The following is a 20,763-nucleotide window of genomic DNA, read 5'->3' as shown; positions in this document are numbered from 1 at the left end:
AAACAGTTGGACTTAATCTTGTTGCAAAACATCACTTATTCATGCTGCTCTTTCTTCCAACTCTCTTTACCATGTTTATTTTTGAGAGAGTGAGAAAGGAATTGGGTGGGTGTATGAATTAGAAATAGAGAGAGCATAGCATACTGAGATATCACAAACATAAAAGCAGAGAGAGGAGCTAGAAAGGAGGAAGGAAGAATGCAGATGAAAGAGGGTAGATCAAGTGAGAGGCAAATATATGATAGATGTAGCTGAGACAGCAAGATAAGAGAAAGAGAAGGGGCAAAAAGCAGAAGGAGAAATGGATTAACCTCCTTCCAGTCCCTACTTAGATCCTGCTGACTTGAGCTGTTCTGGGCTGCTCGATACCACCATGGTGATTTCTCTACAATATCCTCCACCGGAATACAGAGAAAGCTCAACAGCAGTCTGTGCATGCTGTTGCCTGGATACCTCTGCTGTCGCCACGGTGTAGAAAAGCAAGGACTAAACATTGTGTGTGCGTTTTCTGGCTTGTGTCTCTGCCATGGGAAAAATACAGCTGGCTGATGGCTCCCTCTCATGCCTGTTTGCTAGCTGACTCGCTGACATTGCATGGAAGAATAAGGAAAGAATCAGTGATACAGGGGCTTTGAGGAGAGCAGGCTGTGTGTGGGGGGTGGTTGGTATCCTGATTTAGATGATAAGAAAAGCAGATTCTTATAAAGGCAGAGAAATCATAGAGAATACTTTGACTACCAAGTGAAAGAGGGGAAGCAACGGGGGGCGAGACCCCAAGAAAGAAGAGCTGGTTGAAAAGCAGAAACAAGTAAGGGCAGACTGGCTAACTTCAGCAGCTATAAAGCTTTGTGGAGCCATGCAGATTCAGTCTTCTGGTCCAGAGTCTAAAGCCTCAAGCTTCATCCTCAATCAGAGATGTATACTGGCCTGCAAAATGGAAATCCACCGGTATGTACCAGTTGTCACAGGGTCATTCCACACCGGTAGCAAAGTGTTTCCTTTGTTGTGCTCCTTGTATAAGAACCTTAAATGCTGATTTGTTTATTGCTCATCACTGCTAATGGTCTAAAAAAAAAATGACATACATCAGTGGTTTAAGACAACTGGAAATTCAACAAAGCAAGATTCATAGAATGTATCTGCAAACAAACAATACACCAGAGCCTGTTCTTTACTCCCTTTAAAGTAAAGATATATTTTACAGAGCTACTGCTTGTAGCTTAGGAGTTTATGTAAAAGCAAACTCAAGTCTTGCAAATTTGAATGTGTATTTTGAAGAGAGCAAACTCACCACAGATTTTCCTGCACATACATATGAACACATACATACAAAAAAATACCTTTCCCTCTTTCCCCACCTATCGCAAAAATTTTAAGATGTCTTTTTGGACAAATTATGTTATTTCATATCAGAGTGTTGTATACAGTGAAATGTTTCTTTTTTCCAGTAAATGAAGGCTTTCTTACAAAAAGTAGAAAACTTAATTAAAAGTGCTCCAACAATCGAAAAAGCTACTTCACAAAATTTTAGAAAAATATTGAGAAATATAAAAGCATTCTAATTATTTTTTAGTCACTTCAAACTATGGATGCAAATCTGAAGTATTGAGCAAAAATTATTTGCGTAACCTTTCCTACAGCTTTTATAAAATATATACAATATATACATCATTTATGGTATACATTATCTTTGGTAGTAATTTATTTTATAGTGCAAAAAAAAAACCTTCCCATACAAAATACTTTTTGACATTTTGACAAAGATAGTAAAGCTGAAAATACACCGGTGGCATACAGTTGTCCTGCGTCATGTGAAAAGAGCCGTCACTAGCACTTGGCTCAAGTGGCTCTTGTATAACACAGGTCTGGGCTATGGTGAAGTTCCCAATCATAGTTGTAGGTAGGGATGCACCGGTATCGGTACCAATACCATGTGCGTGTACTCGTAATCAGTATGCATTAAAGTGTTCCGATACTACAGAACTGATACCAGTGTGACAGGAGCTTAATTTTCTTGCAATGTGTTTGTGAAAGTTAAAATGTTAAAGCAATATGTTCCACGAAGAGTAGTTTTATATTACTAAAATGCACAAAGTGCAGTTGTATTTGGGTTGAATATGCCTAAAGAAAATAAAATGTGCTTAACTGTAAGAACTGTAATGGCCTTAATTAGTACTCATATTGGTACTCTGTATCGGCAAGTACTAAAAGGTAAGTACTTGTACTTGGTTTTAAAAAATGTGGTATCGGTGCATCCCTAGTTGTAGGAGACACTTAATTTGTAATTTGAAAAATGTGTGCTTTGATCAGTATTATTATGTCTTGGAAGTAGCAAAAAAACATACATAGTTTTACATACACTACCATATATTAGTTGTTTTCTGACGACAGAGAGCCCAAACTTACAATGATAGTCCTACATTTTATACCTGACTGGTAAAGGGAAAATGCTGATTTTTTTTTCTTTCTTTGTAGCTTTATAATTTCATAAATAGTTAGTGCTAGCTAACTAGTTAAAGCGAGTGCTCCGATCACAATCTCAGACTAAACATCAGCAAAACAAAAGAGGTGTGGATTTCCTGAGGTCAGGTTGGTGCAACCATCCCCCACTCTACATTAATGGTGAGTAGCAACTGTCTTGAGACTCCAACACAGTCCTGGGCATTGGAAAAGTCTACCAACACCTCTTTTACCTCAGGAAACAGCGGAGAGGAAAGCTACCATAGAGATTGTTGATCAATTTCGATATTTTACAAGGTTCTTGTGTTTACCTTGAATTCAAATCTAGCCTAGCTATTGACTGCTGTGAATAGGGCAGCTGACAGCAAAGGAAAGACCATGTGACGGATTAGAAAGACAGCTGACAGGAGGCAAAGACCCCAAAGGTGCTGCCATGGGTTAGTAATCCATGGTAGCAGTAGCTAGGCACTAGTTTTGTGACAGTGACTGACTAGCTAGGCCTAGCAGCTTTTCAACAAACAGCATATGCCACAAGCAAATTAAGGAGAATACCCCTATGGTCAGCAAGAGCAGGGGCAGAAGATGACTCACTTGCAGACTACATGGCAACTTACACGGAACCAACTTGACTATGAGTTGGAGATGTGAAGAATAGGGGCACAGACCTATTCTCTAGGGCTAGAACTGGGCAGAATAGTTCTCAGAGCAAAGAGAGCGTAGCTGGAGAAAAATAAAAGTGGTAGGCTAGAGGGAAATAAGCTCCAGGTTTGTCCTTGTGGCTGGTATAAGGTAATGTCAGTTAGAGGCCTTACAATGCATCAGGGAAGAAAGAGATGTGTGGTAAAAGAAGGGCAGTGGGGCTGCATCGATCAGTTGTTTTTAAGAAGTCAATCGAGTAAGTCTGAAGTCCAGCGGCATGTAGAAAACCACAGTCTGAAGGATATCAATAACACAGCTACGGAGGTGGAGGAGAAGGTCAGCATCCCTTCTCGCTTCAGCTGATACTGAGGTGAACAGGCCAGTTAGAGAGAAATATGGAGCAGAAAGTTAGAGTTAAGCGGCCAAGGAAAAATAGCTACAAAGAATGGGAGGCAGTCAATAAAGATTTGTCGATAATATTAGGTAGGTTAGGAGGGGATGCAAGCGATAGGCTAGAGAAGATGGGAGATATAATTTACTCCTATGGTGTAGAAAGATTCGGGGTGCAAGATAGAAAGAGGGTTGAAAGAGTACATTTAGTTATGTCTAGATGGCAAAGAGAGGTGGAGAAATTGGTTAAAGGAAAGAAGAAACTTAAGAAACCAGTGGAAAAGAGCTACAGAGGAAGAGAGGGAGGGAATTAACGTTTTGCAGGAAGAATTGAGAAGCATCCTAGCAATACTCAGAAGGGCTGAATATCTCAGGAATAAGAGAAAGAAGAAAGAATATGTAAGGACTGCGTTTTACAGGGACCCGTTCAAGTTTGTTATAGGGTTGTTTCGCCAGGAAAAGGAAGGGCAGCTTAAGGCAACCAAGTAAGAGGTGGAAGAGTATTGAAGAAATACATATTTAGATCTTGAGCAGTGTAGAGTAGTAGGCCTTCCACCTGACATGCCACCAAGGTGGTCTAACATCTATCTTATGAGCTATCTCATAAGATGGATGTTAGACCACCTTGGTGGAAAGAGGTTGAGGAGGTACTCAGGCATGCAAAGGCTTCGTCAGCCCCAGGGCCAAATGGAGTCCCCTACCGGGTTTATAAATGTGCACCTGATATCCTAAAGTTTTTGTGGAGGCAATTAAGAATAGTGTGGCAGAAACAGTTTATTCCTAGAGCATGGCGTAGGGCAGGAGGCGTTCCAAAGGAGAAACAGTCCTCAGATATGAGTCAGTTCCGGATGATCTCTCTCCTAAATGTGGAGGGTAAGATTTTCTTTAGTGTAGTTGCACAGAGATCAGCTACTTATTTAGAAAAGAATATCTTAATAGATACTACTGTGCAGAAGGCAGGAATTCCAGGTTTCGCAGGGTGTTTAGAGAACACTAGGATGATTTGACATCAGATTCAGACAGCCAAGATTGAGAAAAAAGACTTGCATGTTATATTATATATATATATCTGTATCGAGCAAATGCATTTGGTTCAGTGCCACAAAGCGTTTGATTATTTTACTGTGCCTGTAGTAGTTGTTAGGGAAAAGGCAGTAAAGAGTTTAGGTAGGTGGTACCAGGCAGACATGAATGATGGAGAGCAGGCAGTGCACATTCGGAAAGATGTTTCTGAGGGACTGGATAGAATAGATAAATCAGGGCTTCCAGGAAAGTTGAAGGTGTGGTGTCTGTTGTTTGGATTGTTTCCTCAGTTGATGTGGCCACTGTCTGTGTATGAGATTCCATTATCTGTTGCATAAAAATGAAAAGACTAGGTAGCTTTTACATTAGGAAGTGGCTAGGTGTTCCTAGATTCTCAAATATATGTGTCTAATATAATATGTATGGGAAAGGCATACTCCAGTTCCCAGTATCTTGTCTAGTAGAGGAGTTTAAATGTACTGAAGTTAGGACAGAGCTACTGTTAGCTGGGAGTAAAGATGTGGTAGTTAGTAAGGTGGTTCCAAACCCAACCAAGGGGAGGAAATGGATTCCAATAATGGCAGCTCAGGAAGTAGAAGCAACTCTTAGACATACAGAGGTTGTGAGTAATGCTCAAATAGGCCGGGGAGGCTTGGGGCTTTGCCCAGGCAAACCGTTGTGGAGGAGAGCAGGTTCCAAGGAGGAGATGAAGCTGGTTGTTGGTTCGTAGACAGGAGGAAATGTTAAGGGGTTCAAAGGCAGTGGCTCAGGCTAAGCAGGGAGAGTATGGAGTAAAGGAGTATTATATTTTTGATAGGGGCAACATATTATGTATTGCCAACACCCCAGAACCTTAAACTCTGGGTAAATGGAGACCCGTTATGGTCAGGTACTGCAAGTTTAAGGCTTATTTTGTCAAGTTGTAAAGTTAGTCTGTCACAAGGCCAGTATACATAGCGACAAGGCAAGGCAATTTTATTTGTATTGCGCATTTCATACACAAATGCAACTCCGTGTGCTTTATATAGCAGGAAAATAAATAACACAATAAAAGGATGAAAGGATAAAAAGATAAAAATGTGCAAAGACACATAAAACATAGCAAGGACAACAAAAAAGGATAAGATAATAATAATAATAAAAAGGAGATAATAAACACTCAAGAGTATCTGTAACTCCTCTGTATCAAATGCAGCATTAGATCCAGTAAAACCAAAACTGACATATTACCAGTGTCAGAGTTTAGGCGAATGTCATTTACCACCTTAATTAACACTGTCTCAGTATTGTGGTTTGGGTGAAATCCAGATTGAAAGATGTCAAACAGATCATTACTATTCAGGAAGCTACTAAGTTGCTGATAGACAACCTTCTCAATGACCTTATGAATGGTAGGTTTGATATTGGTCTGAAGTTATTTAGTACAGACGGGTCTGGAGTGCTCTTTTTTAGTAGGGGTTTAATAACAGCAGTTTTTAGGCCCTGTGAGAAAATACCAGATGAGATCGAGCAGTTGACAATCTGTAGCAAGTATTTGGACAGACTATTTGGACAAACCCTCCGAAGTGCACCTGCTTGCACTGAAATTTGTTTCTATAGAGAGCAGCTACTCCGCCACCTTTTTTTCCCCATCACGGCTGACATTGAAAGTATTAAAATTAGGAGGGGTATCCTCAATCACAATAGCTGCATTATTTTTGTTATCTGACCAGGTTTCGGTTAGGAATAAAAAGTCAAGATTATGTGATGTGATAAAATCATTGATTAAAAACGATTTATTCGATTTATTATTATTATTAAAGTAGTGCTGTTTTAATGGTTTCACAAACAGCCTTCTTTGTAGGTCTGGAGGTAATCTTAACATGAATCAGATTGCTTGAACGGGAGCTAGTATTAAGATGGTATTTGTGACACAGCATGGTTTTCGAGATGTCAGACAGATGATACAGGGGAGTAAAAGATATGCTGGAGGAGTCTGGGAGTTGTTGGTCTATCCCTCACACACATATTGAAAGACTGGCCTCGTTGGCCATCACATAAGGACAACTTTTCTAGGCCATCAGTTAGACACAACAGAGTATCAGAGAAAATGGATGACATTCACTTGCAATCACAGTTGTTGTACATTCTTTTGCCCTTATTTTGTCTTCTGACCTTGGCTTGTGGATGGTGAGATTCTGGAGCCCATACCTTATGTTTTCATCAAGCAGCTGGGAGCCCCTCTAGTTTTGGTGGATCCCATCTGATTTAAAGCGGCTACTACAGTTCCAGAAAATGTTAAAATTGTCAGTAAAGTGTACTTTATGGGCAGAACAAGCTGTTGTTAACCACATGTTAAGGCTAAGGAGTCTACTAAAACTTTCAATTCTTTTGTTTAATGTTGGTATAGGGCCCGATATTGTTGTGTGATGCTGGAGTTTTCCCAGGAGTTCCAGGAGTTCCAACAGGTGATGATCTTTGTAGCGGGTTGGTTAGCAATGATGGCCGGGATCATTTCCATTAGCTGGCTGACAGAGGTCTCAGGAACAAAGTAGTTATCCATTTTCGCCGTGCGGATGTCTTTAGTTATACTTTCCCCGATGAGGATGGTGTCCGTGTCCTCAAGGTTGTTATTATGCATTTTAGTCTGTGTCGAGTCTCCCTGAGCTCCAGGCATTGGGTTAGCAGTAGCCGCATTAGCATTAGCCATCACCCTGATGCTTGGGTGGTTTCCTCTGCCACTTTTCCGCCTTCGAGCCGCTGGTCTAGCGAGCACCGCGGGCCTCCGGGTCAGAGTGTAGCTTCCCTGATGCTACAGTAGCTTCCTCTGCGTCTTGTCCGCCTACGAACGGGTGGAGTAGCTGGAGCGTTTGCCACTGGAAGTTTGTCAGAGAGAGTTAAACCAGTGTGATTGGTAAGAGCATTTGTAAATGTAAATGTAATTTATTTATACAGCCCTTTACAACAATCCATTTCGGTGTACCAAAGTGGTTTACAGCAGATAATAAATAAAGAAAAGAATAAGTACAGAACAATAAAATAACAGTAAACGCAATAAAACACAGCAAAATTGAATTAGATAATATAAAAGTGTCACCATACTACTGGGTATTAAAAGCCATCTGAAATAAATATGTTTTTAGCCTTGATTTAAAGAGGCCCAGGTCAGAAATAAGACGCATCTCGGGGGGGAGCTTATTCCAGCAACAGAAAAGGCTCGGTCACCCCAGTGCTTGTATTTTGACCTGGGCACTTCCAACAAAAGTTGATTTGTTGACCTCAGAGCTCTACCAAGATTACGGACAGTTAAAAGCTCAGATAAATACGATGGGGTGATGCCGTTAAGAGCTTTAAAAACAAACAGTAAAAGTTTAAAATCAATTCTATAAAGGACAGGAAGCCAATGAAGGAAATTAAGAACAGGAGTGATATGCATACGTCTGTTAGTGTTGGTTAAAAGACGGGCAGCAGCATTTTGCACAAGTTGAAGGCGACTGAGAGAAGTCTGGGAGACGCCGACATAAAGTCCATTGCAGTAGTCTAACCTTGAACTTATTAGGGCATGGATGGCTTTCTCAAGATCATGACGGCTTAAAAACATTTTAACTTTGGCCAGGAGACGCAACTGGAAAAAACTAGTCCTGACAACATTGTTAATTTGTTTGTCAAACTTCAGATGACTGTCAAAGGTCACTCCCAGATTTCTGACGGTTGAACTGAGCTTTGAAGACAAGGTGCTAAAGTCAGCCGTCACAGTATCCCCAAACACAATACATTCAGTTCTGTCATCATTTAAATGTAGAAAATTTTGGGCCAACCATTGCTTAATGTCAGCAATACAATCAAACAAAGAACATTGTGCACTGTTACTATTTGGCTTCACTGGCAGATAGATTTGTAAATCGTCTGCATAACAGTGAAAAAAAAGGTTGTGCCTGGCTATAATTGACCCAAGTGGTAACGTGTATAATGAGAAGAGGATAGGGCCAAGAATAGATCCTTGTGGGACTCCACAGGAGAGAGGAGCAATGGAAGAGGACAGGTCACCAACCATAACGGAGAAGATTCTGCTGGATAAGTAAGATGTAAACCACTTCAATGCAGTGCCATGGATGCCAACATAATTACTTAGAGGTAATAGGATGATTGCATGGTCCACCGTGTCAAAGGCTGCAGTGAGATCAAGCAGTACTAAGGCAACAGGGCACTTGGCATCCACAGACAGAGCAATATCATTGTTTACCTTTAACAGTGCAGACTCAGTGCTGTGACGAGACCTAAATCCAGATTGGAACTTCTCAAGAACAGAGTTATCCTCAAGAAAGGACTGTATTTGTATAAAAACAACTTTTTCTAAAACCTTAGAAAGAAAGGGCAGATTGGAAACAGGTCTAAAATTTGATAACATTGAGGAGGTAGATTGTCTCAATGGCTCATACCTGTTCTCGAGTGACAGTTCAAGTGGTGGGGTTAGAAGCGATTATGCCTTGTGGGGAACACCAAATCTTAATTTTTAGTTTACACAAAGCCTCTCTCCCCAGCAAGTTAAGGGGAGTCTGACAAGATACCCCGATTGGTATTCTAATTTCACTTCCTCCTGTGGATATACGCACTGGGGCAGTCATTTGTACTAGCTGCTTAATTCCCGAGAATCCTATGGTCTCAGTCTCAACAAATTTGTTTGACATGGGGGGCTGTGTAGCATATTGTTGACTTACAGAAGTGTATGTGGCTCCAGTGTCTACCAGCCTTGGAGTTGACTCATCCTCAATTAGAACCTGCAGCATCGGTTCTTCATCAGCTCCCACGATTACAACCGGGAACTGACCCTTCCCTTTAGGATTCTGTGGGCACCCCTAAAAAACCCCTTGCTTCACCCCACAGGGACTGGCCACGATCATGCCAAACATTCGGGTTTCCTGGTGTTCTACGACATCTGTCAGCAAAGTGTCCAAGCTTGCCACAAGCCCAAAACGCTCCCATGGACCTTCGTCCTCCTGGTGTGCCTCTCCTGAACCCTTGACGGGGTCGATATGGGACTTGTCCCCCTGAACGTTGTGTGTAAGGTGGTTGTGTTATGACATCTGGTGTGTAAGGTGCGAGGTTTGTTACAGTTGAGGGTCGAAGTACCTGTTCAGTGGTCCCCAGTGTCAGGAGGGCCTGACCTTTTACCTTTTGCTTCTCTTGCAGTTCTCCCAACTGCAACTGTGCAAGTTTTCTTTGGATGTCCTTGTCCTTCTCCTACTCTTTCCGTTCATCTTGTCTGTATTTTGCGTGCACCACATGCTCCCGGAATTCCTCATGTGGTATTAATCTCACTCCTACCACATCCTCCAGCCTCCCCAGAACTGGATCGGACAGAGCCTCTAGAATGGAGTCTCTAAACAATGTCTTTAACAATGGGAATTTTTCAATTTCTTCCTGCGTTTCTTGTTTCCATTTTGTCAATTCACGTGCAACATACACAGCTGGACTCTCCGTATCTAACAGTGGCTCACCCTTTAATGCTCTCGGGTCCACTCTTGCAGGATACGGAGCGCACAGTGCTTCCCACAGTGCAGCTCGATTTGCATTAATCTCAGTTCCATCTGCTCGGTGATTCAACATCCAATCATTCTTACTGTGTCTCAAAATGTCATCCATGGAAGAGGCTCCATAACACTGTGCCCACACTGCTTTAATGTCTCCCATAGCTAATAGTTTGCCCACAGTTCCTCGAAAGCTCTTATCTAACTTCGTGAATATCAGGCAATCTAGTAACCAGCCCTGCAAGGTTAAGCGTCTGCCATGGCACATAATGTCCCTGGCTCCCTTTTTATCAAAATTGGATACTGTCTTCGATCAGTATATCTATCTGGTGGGTGAATATTGGATCTGTATCTCAGATCATAACTTTTATCTTTACTGGTTTTGACATCTTTATGTTGTGTTTTTTTTTTTAATCATGCTTATCTGCTTGGTTTATTTCTTGCTGCAAATCAACCGTAGAATGTTCAAGCTCTACCCAGTACGATTCTTCTAATAGTTTGTTGTTAAATCCTGCAATCTAAAACTTTGGATGTCTTTCTGCCTGTACTACAATATCTGGGAGTCATGTCTTGTAGTATAGTTTTGACTATAGGGGGAGTAGTGGTCCGATCCTGATGTGACTTTTGGTGATCTGAGGAATGTGCTGTTGCTGAAGCTGTAGCACTCTCAGGATCTTCAAAAAATGCCTTTTGAACTGGTGATTTTTGATACTGTGGGGGCTGTCTCTCTGCCTCCTGATCTGAATTAGGGACAGCATTAGCATTAGCTCTGCATCATTTTATTTTATTGTTATCTTTTACCATTCCTGCCTTCCTTATAGTACTCATGCCCCCATGGAAACTTACTATTTGCTGTGTCAGATCTTGCATCTTTGTTTGTTTTTTTTCTTGCCAGCAAATGGTCAAGCTCTACCCCAGGGGTCGGCAACCATAAACACTAAAAGAGTCATTCGGATCCGTTTCGAACAGAAAAGAAAACACAGGGAGCCCCAAAACCCTTTTGACATCTAAAATGAAGATAACACTATATATAATGTTTTTTACCTTTATGCTATGTATAAAAAAAAAAAAACTATAGTGTGTTGCCGTCATGAAATCAACGAATGGCTACAGGGAAAACAAAATTTTATAAAACAAAAACATTTTGAACTACGAGGTCGAAAAGCTTAAGAAATCACATGCATATTGTTGGTTGTGACACATTTTGAGAGCCAAAAAATTAAACACATTTTATTTAAATGTTACAAGATCGCCATAATCTTCAAATTTCAAATGAAATTTTAAAAAACTAATGAACTTGAATAAAACTAATTCAAATTCAATAGTTATTTATTTTTCAAAGCCACAGGTAGCCACAGCAGAGGGATGAAAGTGCCATATGTGGCTCCGGAGTCGTGGGTTGCCAATCCCTGCTCTAACCAGTATAATTCTCCTCCTATCTTTTCATTAAGTCCTGCATAACAGTCTAAAACTTGAGGCTGCCTCCTGCTGCTACGATGTTGAGGAACCATACCAACAGTATAACAGTAACAGTATAATCAGGATTTGGTGATTTTTCTTTTAATACTTTTGATACTGGGGAATGCTCCTTTGCAGTATGATTTGGATCAAGGACAACCACTGGCCAAGAACTTCCAGGGTCATAATGTTTACTTGATGAGGCTTCTGGAATCCCAGGATGTCCGACGGTTGCCTCATGATTTGGTGATTTTTGATAATGTACTATGTAAAGTACTTATCACGATGCAATCTGATCTGGATCAAGGCCAGTTACAGGGGTCCCAGTATGCTCATGTTTACTTGATAAAGCTGCTGGTGTTCCTGGATAATCATGTTTACTTGATAAAGCTGCTGGGGGTATTTACCTAGAATCTCCCTGAAAAGAAATAGGAAAAAGAAAAAAAAACGTATGAAAAACCCTTTTGGCAGGCCCATACTGCCATGGTGCTAAATGGCCCGAAGCCAAGCAGCGGATGTATATTATGACCCCGCTCTGTGTATATATATATATATATATATATATATATATATATATATATATATATATATATTTAAAAAAATCCTGAAAAAAAAAACACGGCCGAAAAAACGTGGAAAAACATGAAAAAAGAAGGCGATTTATTAGTATCCAGAAAAGTTTCCCTTTTCCTTTTAGTATAGGCATGCCAAGAAATGGCATGACCATATTGCAATTATGCAAAACGGTCCGAAATTGTGCAAAACAAATTGTGCAAAACGAAAAAAATTGATCGGTTAATTCGGCCCGAACTAGCAACCCACGCAATGCATACATCAGTACGTGCATCTCCATTGTGTCTCGATGGGCCTTACTTATCTCAATCAAAACATGATAATGGTAGATGTCAGGAAGCGAAGAAATTTGGACGCTTATTGCCTGGCCGAACTTAATCGTAGAGACATCATTCGTACGTTCAAACACTTGGGTCGCTTTGTTCTAAATGGTTATTAAGCCTCATTACGCTAGGTGTTACGGTTTTTGCGATAGCTAACCTTAAATTAAAAAAAAAGTGTCAATTTGATTTTGGATGCTTGTTGCCAGGCAACAGGTCATTGTAGAAAAATCATTAAAATGTTACCCAACCCATGGCGCGTTGTACTACAACATATTTCAGTCTCATTATGCTGGCTATTATGGTTTTTGAGAAATTTAACTCTGTCCAATCATTAAAATGAGGCTTGTTACCATGGCAACACAAATCCTATGCATTTCAAAGGGAGCCTAAGAGTGAATGCAATATAACCAGGGCCACCTCAGACATAACCAGAACCAACTTAGACAGAACCAGCCGTTGCTAACATCATGCTAAAATGCTAACATACTAGCATCATTAGCGTTTTGCAGAGAAGCCTAAAATGCTAATGTTGCATCACATAGACATGAACTCACTATGTTTTTGTGCTCTATTAGCTGATGCTATGACGTTATTATGCCGATTTTTGGAGGACGTTTGCTCGGCTGCACTATAACGTTGAGACGTCGTTCAAATGTTCAAACACACGGGACGCTTTGGACTACAACATATTAGCGTCTCGTTATGCTGGTCGTAATTTTAATGCGGTTACATGCTGCCATTCCGACATCTCGCCATTCCGACATGGGTCTCCAATTGTCGGAATGGCGACACTTAATTTTTTATCAAACGTCCCGCCATTCTGACACTTTTTTCCTCCTATGGTCGGAATGGCGGTATGTTTTTTTTTTTTTTAACATACCGCCATTCCGACAGTTCCTTTTAATAGCCTATTTTTTACCCAAAACATTTTGCACTAATGATATGCCGGCGCAAATACGCCCTAAAGTTTGGCGCACAAGCTCTGCACATGCAGAGGCCACAGCCTCGCAAACAAACTTTAATAATCTATTATCAAAATCCCCTGAATTTCAAATATAAAAATACAGATATTAATGTAACTCTGGCGAGACTGAAACTGATTAAGCAGAAATACAGTGTCAGTGAGCTGTTACAGCAGCCAGCTGGAGCGGAGCTCTCCACAGAGCCCATGCGTCTTTTGCACGCTGTCATCATATGCAAAAGTAATAATTGCAATTACAGATATCACGGCTACTGCACAGGACACAGTTGCGAGTACTCTGCCTTGCCTTGCCAATAGGAGAAGAGAGAAATGACAGCATAGAACGTATAAAACACAACAAAATGCAGTAAAAATGTTTATTCATGTTATTCACGTGATTTATGAGTACTCGCTCCAATTTTGGGAAGCGCGGATGGGCTTTGCGCATTTGGCACAAACACACAGCCGTTGCGCAAGGCTTTATACAGCCTGTTGATATCTTAAGGACCTAACTGGTCACTGGGAGTAAATGTCATGTAGAGATTGTTTTTACATGACATTACAGCTTTCATCCACAAACCAACGTGGGAGAGCCCGAAGACGCATGTGCCAGACGCACATAGGCATGTGTAAAACCAATTTTGACCACTTCATGCTGTTTATTTGCTTTCTTTTAGTTAACTTTCGTTTCTTTTGGATTCTTGTGCGTGTTATGGAGCCGTTTTGGTCCATGTTTGTAAGCCTTTTTTTCCTGGATTAAATTTTCGGAAGTTGAAACAAGTGGCATTGGAGTGTGGGATTGAAAACCACGCGGACTGCTTCTCCTCCTCCAGTTGCCGAGACTTTGTGTTTTTAATAACGCTTGTCTATAAACATGTGTTAAACATATAAATTGCATGAACAGAAAGAAGGGACTCACCTGTTGAGTAACACACATTTCCTTATACGGAAAGCCTTGTCGGAATGGTGGGACATTTGAACGTCGGAATAGCGGGATGTCGGAATGGTGGGATGTCGGAATGGTGGGACGTTTGCATGTCGGAATGGTGGTATGTCGGAATGGTGGTATGTCAGAATGGTGGGATGTCGGAATAGCGGGATGTCGGAATGGCGGGATTTCGGAATGGCGGGATTTCGGAATGGTGGTATGTCAGAATGGTGGGATGTCGGAATAGCGGGTTGTCGGAATGGCGGGATTTCGGAATGGGTGTTGCCACCCTTTTAATGCTAATGATTGACATGCTGATTTTGGAGAGGTTTTGCTCGGCCAAACTTTATCGTACAGACATCGTTCAAACATTTAAAGACTTGGGACAGTTTGGACTACAACATGCTTAGGTCTCATTAGGGTGGCATTTACAATTTTTGAGAATTTTCAACGTTAATTCTATCGTAATTTTAATGCTAATGAATACACATGCTGATTTCGGAAGCCTTTTGCTCGGCCATACTTTATCGTACAGACATCGTTCAAGCATTTCAAGACTCGGGACGATTTGGACTACAACATATTGTAACCTCATTATGCTGGGATTTAAAGTTTCTGAGAAATTGAACTTTAACTTGATGATATTTTAATGCTAATCGAGTGAGACGCTGATTTTGGAAGCTTGTTGCTCGGCAAAAATTTACTGTAGAGACATCATTCAAAAGTTCAAAGATTGGGGACGCTTTGGACCACAACATAATGTAGCCTCATTATTGTGGGATTTACAGTCTTTGAGTAAGTAAACTTTAACTTTATGCTAATTTTTAAGCTAATTGATTGATATGCTGATTTTGAAGGCTTGTTGCTTGGCAACATTTCATCGTAGAGATCATTCAAACGTTCAAAAACCCGGGAACGCTCTAGAAGCAGGGAGTGTGGTTCATTAACAACAGCACCCCAAACAGAACCAGAACCACTTTAAACAGAACACAACACAAGCACTACCACCCCAAAGCAAAGCAGCAAGAGGGCAGAAATGGGCAGCAGGGCATGCCCATATCAAAATTTCCCAGAAATTTTCTCTTTATTGTGAGAAGGCTTTAAGACATTCTCACTATTGTTTTCCTGTTTCCCTTTATTATTTCTTTTCTTTATTCTTAGTTCTTCCGTACGTTTTTTGATGTTTAACTAGTTCTGCATACTTTAACCGATTTCAACCATTTTGGTATCAAAACGTTCAGCTCCTTCAGGAAATTATTGTTATGACTTTTGGTGTTTATAGATTTTAGACTTTTTAAACTATTCAACTTTTATTCAACTTTTGTCCTCATTCAAATGAATGGAAACTGACCTCTTTCCAACGTAACTAGTTGAGCATACTTTCAGCTAGAGACACCATTCAAACTTTAAACAGGTCACAAGACATTCAGCCATTACCAAATGATTCAGCTTTTTCAAATATTAAGTCAATCTTGAAATATGACAGTTTCAAAAACATGAAAATTGTTGCTCCTTCTTGATTTTTATGCATGAGGGGGCTCATAACTCAGCATTCTTGATTTATGTTTTCCTGTACACATAAAACACCACATCTATTTGTGTACTCTTTCCTCCTTCATGCAAAGCACAGAACCAATAATCTCTCCAAAAGTCTTCAGTTTCTGAACAAGGCTCATTCCATCAATGATGCATGCAGAGAGATTTCCTAGATCTTCAACTGCTGATGCTGACTTCTGGATGCCGTCTGGATTTTAAAGTGACCAAGACACTAGACCAAGTGGATGAGCTAGGACATCTTTAATGTGAAGATTTCTACTTTGTGAAACAGTTATCATATGCCCAAAGAGATTTTTGTCTGCTTTCTAGACCAACTCCTTGTTATGTTTTTTATTTCCTTTATCTCTTTTTGTGAAGCTTGAGAATGTCTTCAGATTCTGTCTTTTTCATTTTGTCGTGGAATTTGGTTTCTGGTGACTCTTTTTCCAAATGTCCACTTCTGAACTTCTGATATGCTTCCTCTCCAGTTTGGTGAGCTTGCAGCAGATCACTGGCTATGTCTGGGGACACAGCGATTCCTGTGGAAAGACTGATGATGTCAGACTGATCTGGACTGAGAGGGTTTACCCAGCTATTTTTCATAAGCTCTACAAAGGCATTCACATCAGCCATGTCCTTCTCTATTCTGGTCTTCTGTAGATTGTGATGACTGAAACAGCCTGTAGTTTTGTTGCCTGTCATGTTCCTGAGTTGCCTCAGATACTGACTTCTGTTTTCTGAAGTGAGATAGTGTCTGGTGACTACTCCTGCTTTTAGGCTTAAACCCTTGGTTCCTCCAGCAGTCTGGGTGTCCTTGTTTATGGTCTCCTCAATTGTCTGGTCAACTGGAATATTTCCATTGGGATTATTTCCACTGAGCTGGACAGACAAACCACCTTCTCCAATGTGTGCATGAACAGCAGAATAATCAGTCTCTAGGTGAGACATTTTTGCATAGTAGTTTGTCAGATATCTGGCATAGTTGAGCTTATCATATGCAAAGCACCGTGGAATGATGGCTCTTATTGCTGTAAGATGCATCATCCAATTTCCCTCTTATGATGCTCGAAGAAGACAAAGCAGAATCTCAACCATGTCCACATCATAATAATAATAATAATAATAATAATAATAATTAATAATCATTATCATAATACATTTTATTAGGAGGCGCCTTTCAAGTCACCCAAAGTCACCTTACAACAAATAAATAAATAAATACAGGATAAAAGCATGAAAGATAGAAACAACATTAAAACAGAACATCAACATAAAAACAAGTGAAGTGCACAGGGTCCAATTATAGAGAGTATGCCAGTTTGAACCGTTGAGTTTTGAGTTGAGACTTGAATGATTGGATGGAGTCTGATTGTCTTATGTGTGTGGAGAGAGAGTTCCAGAGTCTGGATGCTGAGCAGTTGAAGGCTCGGGCTCCCACGGTTCTGAGGCGTGATGTGGGGATGGTTAGCAGTCAAGAAGAGGATGAGCGGAGGGTGCGGGAGGGAGTGTGTTTGTGAAGGAGGTAAGTGGGGATGAGATTGTTGAGAGCTTTTTAGGTGAGGAGAAGGTTTTTGTAGTCGATGCGGTATTGTACAGGGAGCCAGTGAAGGTGGATGATTACTGGGGTGATGTGGTCAGATGATTTGGTGCAGGTGATGATCCGGTCTGTTGATGAGTTTGGTGGGGACTCTGGTGAGGAGGGCATTGCAGTAGTCGATGCAAGATGTGACAAATGAGTGGACCAGGATTTCAGTGCTGGACTGGGTCAGTGATGGGCGGAGTCTGGAGATGTTGCGGAGGTGGAAGAAGGCAGTCTGGGTGATGTTTTGAATATGGGGAGCAAATCAAGGCTCTTGACTTGGGGGGAGAAGGGTACAGGGAATCCGTTGACGATGATGGGTGGAGCTGGGATGTGTAGGGATTTGGTGATGATCGATTTGGAGCCAATGAGCAGGGCCTCGGTTTTATTACTGTTTAGCTTTAGGAAGTTCCTGCTCACCCAGCTCCGGATGTCATCAATTTGAAGAGGGAGGTAGGAGGGATGGCAGCGGTCGGTTTAGAGGAAATGTAGACCTGTGCGTCGTCGACGTGGCAATGAAAATGGACCCTGTGGTGACGGAGGAGTGTGCCCAGGGGGAGGAGGTAAATGGTGAAAAGAAGGAGACCTAAGACTGACCCCTGGGGCACACCCAGTGACAAACCCAAACAACCAGACTTGTGGTTCCTTAGTTGCACGAATTGTTGGCGGTCAGTGAGGTATGATGTGAACCAGGAGAGTGCAGCACCTGTTATTTCAATGTCAGCCAGGCGGTCCAGAAGCAGAGGGTGCGAGATGGTATCAAATGCTGCGCTGAGGTCGAGGAGGATGAGAATGGTAAGTAGTCCGGAGTCAGCTGCACAGAGGAGGTCTTTGGTGATTTTGGGTACAGTACCAGTGGTGAGGGAGGAGTTAATTATGTTGGAGATCATGGGGGAAATGGACGGCAGACAGGCTTTGACAAGAGAGGTGGGAAGAGGATTGAGCTGACAGGTGGTGGTTTTGGCTTTATGGATGAGTTCCGAGATGGTGTGTTCTGATACTGGGGTGAAGTCGGAGAGGGAGCTGATGAGAGGTTGGCCAGTGGTGATCAACCAGGGTGGATCGTTTGAGGAGGTGCAAGATGAGGCCAGTTGTTGGTGAATAGCGTTGATTTTAGAGCTGAAGAAGTCCAGGAAGGCAGTGCACTGATCAGTGGAGATGTCAGGAAGGAGGGTTTTGGGAGGCTGAAGTAAGTGGCTGATTGTTGAGAAGAGGACTCTGCTGTTGCATTTACCAGTGTTGATTAGGTTGGAGTTGTATGAAGATTTGGCAGTGGTGAGGGCTCCCTTGTAGTGATGAAGGTGGTCCAAGTACATATAGCTGTGTACAATGAGTCCAGTCTTTTTGTAGAGTCGCTCCAGGTGACGGCCGGGGTGAACCGGGGAGCAGTGTGTGTAAATGAGACTGAGCAGCTTTTCAGCGGGGCCAGGGTGGTGAGGGAAGAGGAGAGGCAGTTATTGTAGTGAGTCACCAGGTCAGCCAGGGAGGATGCTGGGGGAGGGCTGGGGTAGGAGCTGATAAGGGTGGAGAGATCTATGGTGTTGATATGTTTCATGTTTCTGAAGGAGATGATCCGTTGTTCTTTGGCTTTATGTAGTTGGGTGTGAATATCAAAAAGTACAGCTTTGTGGTCAGAATTAGGGAAATCAGTGGCATCAATGTTAGTGGGAGTGACATAGTAGGGCTGGGCGACATACCAAAAATGTACCGATACCGAAAGTTATGACTATAACCGAATTCATTTTACCATGTCGGTATATTCGGTGTTTAAAAAAAAAAAGAAATAAAAGAAAAGTGTTTTTCGTCTTTTGGCTGTGTGTGTAGGTAGGCTGTGTTCATGTCCCTTTAAGACGTAGTAGTCATGTGATAGAGGGCTGCATTGGGATTGGCGGGACCCAACTCACAGGAGCAGGCAGTATAAACTTTGCTGCGGGCGGCTAAAAAAACACTGTGGAATCGGGATAGGCAGGGCTCTATCACGTGACTCCACCCCATCCAGTCTGTAGCAAGAAGGGGAAGAGACTGTGTCAAAATGGAGGACAGTTCAAATATCAAAGCGGCAGCTGCAGCGCCGGCGGCGGAGGTAGATCTGGTCGAGGAGGAGGAAGAAGAGTAGCAGCTTGTTCCCAAGAAAAATGCGTCTTCAATCGTGTAGTTGTATTTTAACACGCAGGTCATTTTATACTTTTAAACTTGTTCAGTTGTGCTTAGTTGTTCTATAAATCTGAACTAAAAGTACTTAATTCGTATGTTCATTTATTTTCAAATAATGTAGGTTTTACAGTTGCAATAAATAGGTCCAGGGGAATCATACCAGTATCAATTTAACTGGCTGTGGAGAAATTATGCTGCCACATCCCCATCTAGTGGCCAAACCTTTTTTTGCGCAAGGGGTGGTGGTAGTTATCGTCCATTTATCGTTATCGAGGTGAACCGCTCAATATATCGTGATATTGATTTTAGGCCATATCGCCCAGCCCTACCACATAGGACATCCAAAAGGCAGACAGGGGACCATTGCCTTTTCTGAGGAAGCTGAGGTACTCATTGAATTGTGTCAGAATACGCTGAGATGAATCTTGCTTGAGAATTTCCTCAAATCTTGTGTGTGATAATTCTTCACACAGGTTGTTGGCAGTTTGCAGAGTTGCTTCGAGGTGACTAATATCTTCCTGGTGATTCTCTTCTAACCAAGGTTGAAAACCTTCCCTTGCTTGTCTCAAGGAAATATGAAAAGAAAACTAAATAAAACTCTCATGGCGTTCAAGTGTGTAAAGATCTGTAGGCTTGCAAACATGCACAAATCAGAGGGTTGAGGAGGATGAAGAAGTTGTCTTAACTCTGGACAGCAATGACGATGATGATTATTATTATGATGATGATGATGATGAAGAATAGGGCAAAGATATATAGAAAACTAAATAAAAACTACTGTCAGTTCTCACCTGGGCCCATGTTCCACTTTAAGACCCATATTCATCTCTCATAGTAGGATATTATGGGACGATTGTTGTTACAGTCCTGTGAGTATTTCAGTTCATGTTATTTGTATCAGTGCTGTTCCTACATTTCACAGTGCTATAAAAAAAGACTACAGTTTAGGCGAAAATAGTGAAAAAATAGTTGTTGAGACACCTTTGACCATGTGACCTTTATATTTTTTAGATAGGCCCAAAGCTAGGTCAAAATGAAAGGATTGTACACTTCAAAATGCTACCAAACCTGCTCTCATAACATGATTAAAGGTCTGAAAATGAGCACAAGCCAGGATATGCTCTGAGGCCTATTTATTGCAGGGGGTAGATAACTTTATGTGCTGATAACTGTCAGAAAGCTACCACTTATGATGGGTTATCATAACAAAATATAATATATGGACATGTACC

General features: G+C 41.4%; 1 protein-coding gene across 1 annotated transcript in view; it reads left to right on the top strand.

The window, feature by feature from the left end:
- Nucleotides 1–557: 557 nt before the first annotated feature.
- enah (ENAH actin regulator) overlaps nt 558–20,763 on the top strand; it is a 165,789-nt gene continuing 145,583 nt past the window's right edge. The window contains 1 exon segment of the mRNA XM_072362611.1: nt 558–948. Within this exon segment, the coding sequence (XP_072218712.1) occupies nt 857–948 (92 nt within the window). The 5' untranslated portion in view covers nt 558–856.

Source organism: Leuresthes tenuis, unplaced genomic scaffold (genome assembly GCF_036924035.1).
Source record: "Leuresthes tenuis unplaced genomic scaffold, fLeuTen1.0.hap1 SCAF_13, whole genome shotgun sequence".
Classification (NCBI taxonomy): domain Eukaryota; kingdom Metazoa; phylum Chordata; class Actinopteri; order Atheriniformes; family Atherinopsidae; genus Leuresthes; species Leuresthes tenuis.
This window is presented reverse-complemented; position numbering and strand designations above follow the sequence as displayed.